At 40.7% G+C, this 10,197-nt stretch overlaps 1 protein-coding gene across 1 annotated transcript; it reads left to right on the forward strand.

Annotated features, from left to right (window-relative positions):
* Positions 1-202: 202 nt before the first annotated feature.
* LOC149833754 (phospholipase D alpha 1) lies at positions 203-6,486 on the forward strand. Its single transcript, XM_090011003.1, has 3 exons — positions 203-811; positions 2,696-4,595; positions 5,807-6,486. The coding sequence occupies exons 1-3, from the start codon at positions 704-706 to the stop codon at positions 6,238-6,240; spliced, it is 2,442 nt and encodes an 813-aa protein (XP_089867129.1). The 5' UTR covers positions 203-703; the 3' UTR covers positions 6,241-6,486.
* Positions 6,487-10,197: the final 3,711 nt, after the last annotated feature.

Genomic DNA, 10,197 nt, shown 5'->3' on the forward strand with positions numbered 1-10,197 from the left:
AGTCGGGTACCCTACTTTAGGGTCTGGTCCTACAAGCGCAGCGATGAGAAAATGACGGTGGTGGTCCAGTGGTATTTCCGCGAATTTGTCACAAAGCTGAGGGTGTCCAAGTAAAATCGAAACCCTGTACATACGGAATACGGTTGCAAATACGTATGAGAAGGCGACGACGATATAGGCGTTGCTTGCTGCTGCCAGTGCCATCTAAGGGCCAAACCAAAAGTCTCGTCTCTCGGGATTTGGGCGAGGACTGTTGTGGTCTCCCTCGCTCGGAAGTAGATCAGGTCATGCATCGTGGCTGTCCGTTTTGTATTTTAAAAAATTAAAAAGTCAATGGAATAGTTATTATGCTACGTGGCATTCATCCAAAATGCAAACAGACGGCCACGATGTTGGCATGTTCAGCATGACCTGATCTGCTTCCCCCCTCGCTCTGTGTCTCCTTCAGATACGATTTCTTTTAGTTTTAGTCTCCTTCTCGGGGGAGGTTCTCTTGGGAGTGATCTCACCCCGTTGCTTCGTTTCTTTCTCCCGTTTTTTTTTCTGGTTTTACGTTTGGAATTTGTGGAATCTACCTTTTGTGTCAAGGAAAAGTGATTCTCTTACCTTTTGCATTCAATTCTCCCTCCCGGATCGGGAAATTCGCTGCAAAAAAAAGTTATCTTTAGGATTTCGGTTTGGTTTCGAGAGAGAATGATCGCTGATGGCGAAGATCCTTCTTCACGGCGCGCTCCACGCGACGATCTACGAGGCGGACTCGCTCTCGAATCCTCACAGAGCTACCGGAAGCGCGCCGAGGTTCTTCCGGAAAGTAAGATCTTCGTTTTTTACTTGGTTCGGATTTCGGAATTCTGTTGATTCTAGGTTCCAGCTTAGGGTCTCTGTGATAAATTTTTTTAGTTCCTGAAGTAGAAATAGTTGGATCTGCTCCTGAATAGCCTCCTTCAAAATGGCTTCTGCTTGCTGACAATTACAAGTTTTTTTTTCGTCTGGTCAGAAGAGCCCTTCTTCTTCTTTTTGGGCGGGACAGTGATTATTTGAGAGATCGGAACTGAATGAGGCCTGTTATAATGCTCTTGGTTTGCAAATGTAGTGTTTTTGGAATTTTCGCCCTTTTTCTTGCAAGAAAAATGGAACATTTGTCAGATTTCTTTAAATCGAGGGTATCAGTCCTCTTCTGTGAGGGATTACCGTTATGATTTTGCAATAACTTGTTTATTTGGATTTTCCCAGTTCTGAAATTTTGTAAAGAGGAGCACTCGATGAAAGATTATCGATGTACTTGAACGTTCGTGCTAAATTACTCGCAATTTTGGTTTTTCCTGTGATTGAAGTACGGAATAAAGACCTCAGTGACTAATCATATCTCAGGCTCTTCTGGTTTTTGGATTCCTCATGATGTTTAATCTTTGAGAGTACGTGTTGTAGCAAGAGGAATTCAAATGTTTGAGGTGCGCGCGTGCTTGCACACGCATGCACTTAGATTTTGCATGTTCAGCACTTACACACACATACATGGCACATGCACACGCACACGCACATCAATAGTTCATAGACGTAGACGACCAGAGAATCTGAAATACTAGAGTCTTCAGTGTATATGCGTTGTTCTCCAGATATTCTGTATTGTTTAGTGTTCATAGAAGCGGTCACTTGATTTCCAGGACTACATTTGGTTAACGCATCGCAGCCTAATCTGAATCCTGGACCCAGAATGCATTGTCAATACTTGGTATCAATTTTCATAAACATCAGCATGCCGAATTCCACCCAAATTCCGTATTAAATTGCTCTACATATGTCAGTTATGGATTTCGAATCTTCGATACCTCCATTGGATAACTCCATGATCTCAACTGACCCTGTTAGCTGTATCGACCAGATATTCCAGTAAGCCATGCAAACCTTTGTTGGTGAAACGTGATAACAACATAGACACCAGACATTGCATGAACATTTATACCATCAACACATGCCCATGACTGTTTCATTTCTAGATGTCCCCGAATCTTCTTTTTTTCCCTTAAGTTGCAGTGAGCATAACTTGTAGTTCTTCATATGCTTGAATCTTGAATTAGTGGTTCGTAGCTGTGTTTGTAAAGTTGGAGTCTTATGCATACAACCATGTGCACATGTATGTGTGTGCATACTTTGTAATGCACTTTGAAGTCACCTTTTCTTGTTACTTGTTCATGATTTTGGAACCAGTACTGAAGGAAAAGGAGATTCTATTTGTGCAATCAATTAAAAGGTTAATGCCAAAAAGTTCTGTACAATCACACTGTTGTCCATTGACTGATCATGGCATATTAATTTATCTTGTGAACTTTGGTTTTGTTACTTTTTGTAAAACCTTGATGGGTGAGACTGGAGGAGTTTAATTTATGCATCCCTTCCACAGAAAATGGTAATTGTCACTACATGATCCTTGCAATTTTATTATATAGTACATGTTTATTTTCGTTCTTAATAGTGTTTGTAACTGGAAATTTGGAGCCTATCACTAAGCAAACAGTCTCAAAGAGAGGCCTTTCAAAACGTTTTTCATGGATCAGGAGGGTATCGTTTGGCCGCCCTAAGGTTTCATGACATTCTATTTGAGCCTCAATTTCCTTAGTTGTATATTTGGTTGATGCTTCATTTTTTCTTTTTCTTTTTGTGATTCATTATTTACACTTTGCAAATCCTTTTACAGCTTGTTGAGGGCATTGAAGAGACGGTTGGATTGGGCAAAGGAGGTAGCCACCTTTATGCAACTATAGATTTGGAGAAAGCCAGGGTTGGCCGAACCAGGATCATACACAATGAACCTGTTAACCCCCGATGGTATGAATCTTTTCACATTTACTGTGCACATATGGCTGCCGATGTGATCTTCACCATAAAGGAAGAAAACCCCATTAGTGCATCATTAATTGGAAGGGCCTACTTGCCGGTTCAAGAGATCCTAAATGGCGAAGAAGTGGACAGATGGCTGGATATATGCAATGAAGACCGTAAGCCCATTGGTGGAGGAGCTCGGATCCATGTTAAACTCCAGTTTTTTGATATCTCTACTGACCGAACATGGTCAAGGGGGATAAGGAGTGGTAAATTCCCTGGTGTGCCGTATACATTTTTCCCTCAGAGACGAGGATGTAAAGTTTCCCTTTATCAAGATGCTCATGTGCCTGATAATTTCATTCCTAAGATCCCTCTTGCTAATGGGAATTTCTATGAACCCCATAGATGTTGGGAAGATATCTTTGATGCAATTAATAATGCAAGGCACTTGATTTACATTACTGGATGGTCTGTGTATACTGAGATCACGTTGATTAGGGACTCGAAGAGGCAGAAGCCAGGAGGAGACGTTACTCTTGGTGAGCTTCTTAAAAGAAAGGCAAATGAAGGTGTGAGAGTTCTTATGCTAGTTTGGGATGACCGTACCTCTGTTGGTTTGCTTAAGAAGGATGGGCTAATGGCTACACACGACCAGGAGACATCAAATTATTTCAGGGATTCGGAAGTTCACTGCGTATTATGCCCTAGAAATCCTGATAATGGTGGAAGCTTTGTGCAGGATCTGCAGATCTCTACCATGTTTACCCATCATCAAAAGATTGTGGTAGTGGACAGAGAAATGCCTAATCGAGGAAGTCAGAGAAGGAGGATTGTAAGTTTTGTTGGTGGCATTGATCTTTGTGATGGTCGATATGATACTCCATATCACAGTCTCTTCAGAACTTTAGATACTGCTCATCATGATGATTTCCATCAGCCCAATTTTGGTGGTGCTTCGATCAAGAAGGGGGGACCTAGAGAGCCATGGCATGACATACATAGTCGCCTTGAAGGACCAATTGCATGGGATGTGCTGTACAACTTTGAGCAGAGGTGGAGGAAGCAGGGTGGAAAGGATTTGCTAGTTCCTCTAAAAGATCTTAGTGACGTCATTGTCCCTCCATCCCCAGTCACTTACCCTGAAGACAGAGAAACTTGGAATGTGCAGTTATTCAGATCGATTGATGGAGGTGCTGCTTTTGGCTTCCCAGAAACTCCTGAGGATGCTGCCAAAGCTGGGCTGGTTAGTGGGAAGGACAACATCATTGACCGAAGCATTCAAGATGCTTATATAAATGCTATCCGTAGAGCCAAGGATTTTATCTACATTGAGAACCAGTACTTCCTGGGGAGCTCATTTGATTGGAAGGCTGATGGCATCAAGCCTGAGGATATTGGTGCTCTGCACCTAATACCTAAGGAGCTCTCTTTGAAGATTGTGAGTAAAATAGAAGCTGGAGAGAGGTTTGCTGTCTATGTTGTGGTGCCAATGTGGCCGGAAGGAGTGCCTGAATCTGCTTCAGTTCAAGCAATTCTTGATTGGCAAAGGAGGACAATGGAGATGATGTATACGGATGTTGCTCAGGCTCTACATGCTAAGCATATCGAAGCAGACCCAAAGGATTATTTAACTTTCTTCTGTCTTGGGAATCGGGAGACAAAGAAGAGTGGTGAATATAGACCTGAGGAATCACCAGAGCCAGATACTGACTATATTAGAGCTCAGCAAGCAAGAAGATTTATGATATATGTTCATGCCAAGATGATGATTGGTAAGATATCTCTATCCTGTAGACAATTTTTTCCTTTCATTTCATCGGATGAACTTTTATTTGTTGATTGCTTACTACATCAAAGGCTCTCATTATTATTTGTTTGTTCTAAACTGAACTCATGAATATCATCAATATACCTTCCTAACATTTTAAAACTGGAAGAGGGTGACCCTTGTTAACATGAGGAAAATCCATTTCTCTATTGAGAACTTTGCTTTTAAAAGTTCTCCCATCATGAGATATTTCTGAGATGCAACTACTGAATGACTAATTTGCCAAGTCATTTACCATCATACCTGTCAGAATGAGGAAAATCCATTTCTCTTTTAAGAACTTTTGGTTTGCTTTGAAAAGCCCTTCCATCATGAGATATTTCTGAGATGCAGCTTACCGAATGTCTAATTTACAATTCTGAATGTGCACTAGACAAATATCATGTTGTTTCTGTATGTAATGCCTGAGTTTCACATGATTAGTGATCTGTTTACTTTGTAGTTTTCAGAAAAGCGAATCTCTTCAGGGTTGTGTGGATCCCATGAAATGGCAATACACGCATGGGCCTTGTTGGATTAAAATTTCATTGAAGAGCTCTTGTCTTTGGCATAATCCAGAAATGCATCTAATGTTTGGATATTTTCAGTAGGCACCAAGAAAAAAACATTTTTAAAGATCAATGCAGTAATACTAACCTATCTTGTTTGATACAAAGATATTACCATTTTACCCTCAAGGAATTTGAATGCCAGCCTCGGTTTGCAAGGCTTATGAATTAAGATAGGTTTTGATTTGATATCGTCCTCTAATTTTTTATTTTATTGTTCTTTATTTATCCTTAAAATGTGTTGGTATTTAGATCATCATTGTCCCCCGTGCTACACCAAGTTGGTTCAACTTATAGAACAGCGGGTTCGAAATTTGGAGAAGAGAGAAATTGTGATTAGTAAAATTTTAAGATCACGTAAGGAGATTTCTCTGCATATTTAATGCCAAAACTGTCCATAGGTTTGCTTGATTAACCATAACAAAATTTAGGCCCATTTTAAAAGCATAGATCCATTTTTGAGTTATGCAGAAAATTTAGGTGCCAGTTCGAAAATTACCCTTTCTTCCAAACAAATTTCTCATGAAAACTTGGATTTATGTTCTCAACTGCAGTTCTAACCTGTGAATGATAAAAAACTTATATCTTGATCTCCATTGCTTGGCAGTTGATGATGAGTACATAATCATTGGATCCGCCAACATAAATCAGAGGTCCATGGATGGAGCCAGAGACTCTGAGATCGCCATGGGCGCCTACCAACCATATTACCTGGCAACTAGAGAACCAGCCAGAGGACAAATCCATGGCTTCAGAATGGCATTGTGGTATGAGCACCTTGGCATGCTCGATGATCTATTTTTGCAGCCACAGAATGTAGAATGTGTCCGCAAGGTTAACAGAATCGCGTACAAATATTGGGATCTGTACTCCAGTGACAACCTTGACCGAGACCTTCCCGGCCACTTGCTTAGTTACCCAGTTGGAGTTACAAACGATGGCGAAGTCGCTCAGTTACCAGGATTCGAGTTCTTCCCAGATACCAAAGCTCGCATTCTGGGAGAAAAGTCCGAGTATTTGCCACCAATCCTCACTACATAACCTAGTGGATCTAGGTAACTGCTATCGTCCCATTTCAGTTTCTTACGTTTTCACCCTGGCCGAAGGATTTATGTTTTAAATAAAGATCAGAAACTGTTTAAAAATGCCAAATTCTTGTTAGATATTTCTGTAGAATGTGTTTTTAAGTCCATGTTCATCATGGTGGTGATCACCTGTGTCTATTTCCATGGTGCTTGATGTGACTCGAGTCTGTTGATTGATTGCCATTGTCCATTAGCTTTCTTACTTTACTTTGTTCATGTTAGAGCTTTATATCTCCTTCGCTTTCTGCTTGTGCAATATGCTGAAATGTGACCACTGGGGGGATTCGTATACCCTTAAAAAGAAAGCCACTAGTAAATGAAGGGATGGGGCAACAAGGAGTCGGCGGCTCATCGTTGCTTTTTAGCGTTTGAGAGTAGCCCTTTAGATACGCCCTATTATAAGAGTGTGGACACGGGATGGCCTGTTTCGAGCCTGCACCTGCCCGCCTATGGCCAAGTTTAGACGTGGGCCTGCCTAACCTCTTTGGACAGCTAATGGGATTGGTAAGGAGGGGCCTTAGATGCTGTCAGAACCACGACATGACATTCGTCTGCCTTCATCCAACTACCGTAATGGACTGCTGTGCTGTCTTCCTTTTCGAGTGGGGGATCAGGGCGGTATTGCTGTCAAGGGTCCCTTGAAAACCAGGGTCGGGTTTGGTTCTGATCTAGGTGAAATCAGACTTGGATCAGATTTTTGGGTATGGTATTCGGTTCGGAACTGAGTCTAATCGGGTTTATTTTAAGAAAAACTATACCCGGACCATTAAAGAACTACATGAATCAAACCTGGACCATACCTGGTAAAACTATTTTTTTATCATTTTTATATTGAAAAATTGTAGGTCTTAATCGGAACTCAGGTTCAGGTCTGGTATAAAATTTCACATATACCTGGGTCCATGTATTAATCGAACCTTCGAGTTCGAACCCAGGTCTTATTTATCACCATAGCCGGATCCTATAGGGTTTGGTTTGGGTCAGGTCTGATTAAACTAGGCCAGTTGACACCCCTAACTAGGGATGGCAGTGGATCAGGGGAAAGTGGGGCCCCGCCCCGCCCCGCCTTGCCCTGTTTGGACCGGGGATGAAGGGTATGAAACGGGGATGGAGGCGGGGACGAAGGTTAAAATCCATCCCCGTTCGAGGATGGACGTACACTTTTCTCTGCCCCGTCCCCGCCATGATCCTCTCCCTGCCCCGCCTCATCCCCGTTTGAACCGGGGATGGAGGACATGAAACAGTGATGAAGGCAGGGGTGGAGATTAAAATCCATCCCCACCGGGGATGGAGGTTCTAATCTTGAGGTGGGGCAGGGGTGGAGACCTTGTCCCCCGCCCCACTGCCATCCCTACCCCTAACAGCAACCACCATGGTGGAGCCTTTGCTCTCTCTCTCTCTCTCTCTCTCTCTCTCTCTCTCTCTCTCTCTCTCTCTCTATATATATATATATATATATATATATATATATATATATATATATATATATATATATATATATATATTGCTGGCCGAACACCTACTCCCGTTTATAGGCTATAATGCACCTTAAATATGCATGCAGAATACTTAAATGACATCTCCATGTTTTCCAAATTTTTATTAAAGATAAATTAATGAGGCTTATTTCAAAGATAAACATTTAAAAAATTGACTTTCTTAAATGTTAAATCTCTCTCTTATGTGGATCTCTCTCTCTCTCTCACAACACATGAATATGTAGATGGACATGGATGATGGTCTCTCTCTCACTCACACATGCATATTTGGATAGACACGTATGATAGCATGATTACAATGCATCCATGCCCTTCCACGTTGAACATGGTTGTTAGACATAAATGCATGTGTGATCATATCATCAACGGATGCATGTGAGAGTGCAATCATCCACGAATGCATGTGTTTACATGCATCTATGTCCAACATTGGACATGGATGCATGTGTGCACATACCATCTTCTCTGTCATGAGAGAGAGATCCATGTATGCATGTGTATGTGTGAGAGAGAGGAAGAGCCATGTAACATTTAAGAAAGTAAATCTTTTTCAAATGCTCAGTTTTCTTTTTAATGAAAATTTGGAAAGCATGCAACTGAAATTTAAGCAGCATGTATATTTAAGATGCATTACAGTCGTTGGATCTCAAAATATTCAATGGCTATTAAAAAGACCACCTACTCCCTTTTAATAGTCTTTGGATCTTTTGAGATCCAACGGTTGTGATGCACATTAGATATGACTGTGTTTCACTTTAAATATACCTACAGCTTAACTTAACTTAAATGGTAGATACATGTTTTCTAAATTTTTATTAAAAGAAAAACTAATTTAAGATAAGGTTTACTTTCTTAAATGACTATCTTTCTCATAGATATGTGGGGTTTACTTTCTTACATAGCTCTCTCACACACATGCATACTTAAATCTCTCTCTCTCTCTCTCTCTCTCTCTCTCTCTCTCTCTCTAATAGACACATGACATGAACAATGGCATGAGAACACTTTAGTCTTCCAAAAACAAACTAGTAGTGATCGTTCGAGAGATGGCCCGCGCGCTACACAAGAAAAAAATAGTAGTGATGCCGTCGGTCAACCATTTCTGAAGGCAGACTATCTTTTCATAGAAAGTCTTTGATGATATGTCATTCCGTCATGTACTCAATCTAAGATTTGGATGTTCCTGCTCGTGCCTGGACAGAGGGCACGACCCCCCCCCCCTTTCCACCATCCAAAATAGGCTGATCATATCGTTGGTTGTTCTGGGGTTGGTTGGATAGGACCAGGCCAAATCAGCTAGATCATATCTGACAACAGAAAGGGGTCAGTGTGGAGGGTTGCATCAAAATACAACGATATCTATGTCACATGAGTGCGAGCATGGGGACGGGTGCAACATGGGTGCAGAGCAATTTCAAAATTTTTGTACACGTGGATATATATATATATATATATATATATATATATATATATATATATATATATATATATATATTTTTTTTTTTTTTTTTTTAAACAATAAGTTGACCGGTCAAAGTTGACAAAATATATATATATAACAATCATAAATTGACAAAAATAGATTCAATCAAAGTTGACCGAGTTCAAAATTAATTTTAATAAATAGATAAAAATAGATTTGGTCAAAATTAACCAAGTCTAAAATGTAGACAAACTCAGCCCTCTGACACTTAGTTGACTGTGTCCATGTCTGCACCCGTGTTGGGGCGCGAGTGCATCGACCTTTTAGCCCCCTTCATCCTTTCTTCTCATTCAGACCTTGAGTCACTTGTCTTAACCTGCACTTTTCTTTTACCTGTCTTAACCTCCTAACCAACCTTGACATTTTCATAAACCTAACTAACCAAAAAAGACAAGCAACCCGAATCATACAAACAAACCATGCACCAACCAAACACAGATTTTAGGGACAACTTTGGTAAAACACTGTGCACCTTGACTATAGCTTCACAGTTACAACCTTGATTGAATCTGTAGGATAGGTGGGAGGTTGTGACATACAACGACCAATCTTGAAAGACCACTCTTTCGTCTAAGGATGCCTAACTGTTGCACCGATCATTCATTGGAGGTGGGGGTGTTATTTGGGGTGGATGCCTCCTAAAGAGTAACAGAGGTTGTGTCGTGCATGGACATGGATGTATGTGCTCACATGCCATCATCCATGTCATGCGAGTGAGAGAGATCCACATATGCATGTGTGTAAGAGGGAGTTAAAGAAGCATTTAAGGAAGTAAACCCTATCTTAATTAATGCTCAATTTTTCTTTTAATGAGAATTTGGAAAGCATGCAATTACCATTTAAGTTGGATGTATATTTAAAGTCCAACATAGCCATATTTAAAGTGCTTCATGTTCCTTTGATCTCAAAAGATTCAATTGTTAATAAAAAG

Source organism: Nuphar pumila, chromosome 6 (genome assembly GCF_984573655.1).
Source record: "Nuphar pumila chromosome 6, dmNupPumi1.hap1.1, whole genome shotgun sequence".
NCBI lineage: Eukaryota > Viridiplantae > Streptophyta > Magnoliopsida > Nymphaeales > Nymphaeaceae > Nuphar > Nuphar pumila.

Excerpts from the sequence above, each read along its gene's own strand:
- LOC149833754 (XM_090011003.1), top strand. The coding sequence starts at position 704 with ATGGCGAAGATCCTTCTTCACGGCGCGCTCCACGCGACGATCTACGAG. Across the intron at positions 812-2,695 it reads CGCCGAGGTTCTTCCGGAAA|CTTGTTGAGGGCATTGAAGA; the intron begins GTAAGATCTTCG and ends ATCCTTTTACAG. Across the intron at positions 4,596-5,806 it reads TCATGCCAAGATGATGATTG|TTGATGATGAGTACATAATC; the intron begins GTAAGATATCTC and ends ATTGCTTGGCAG.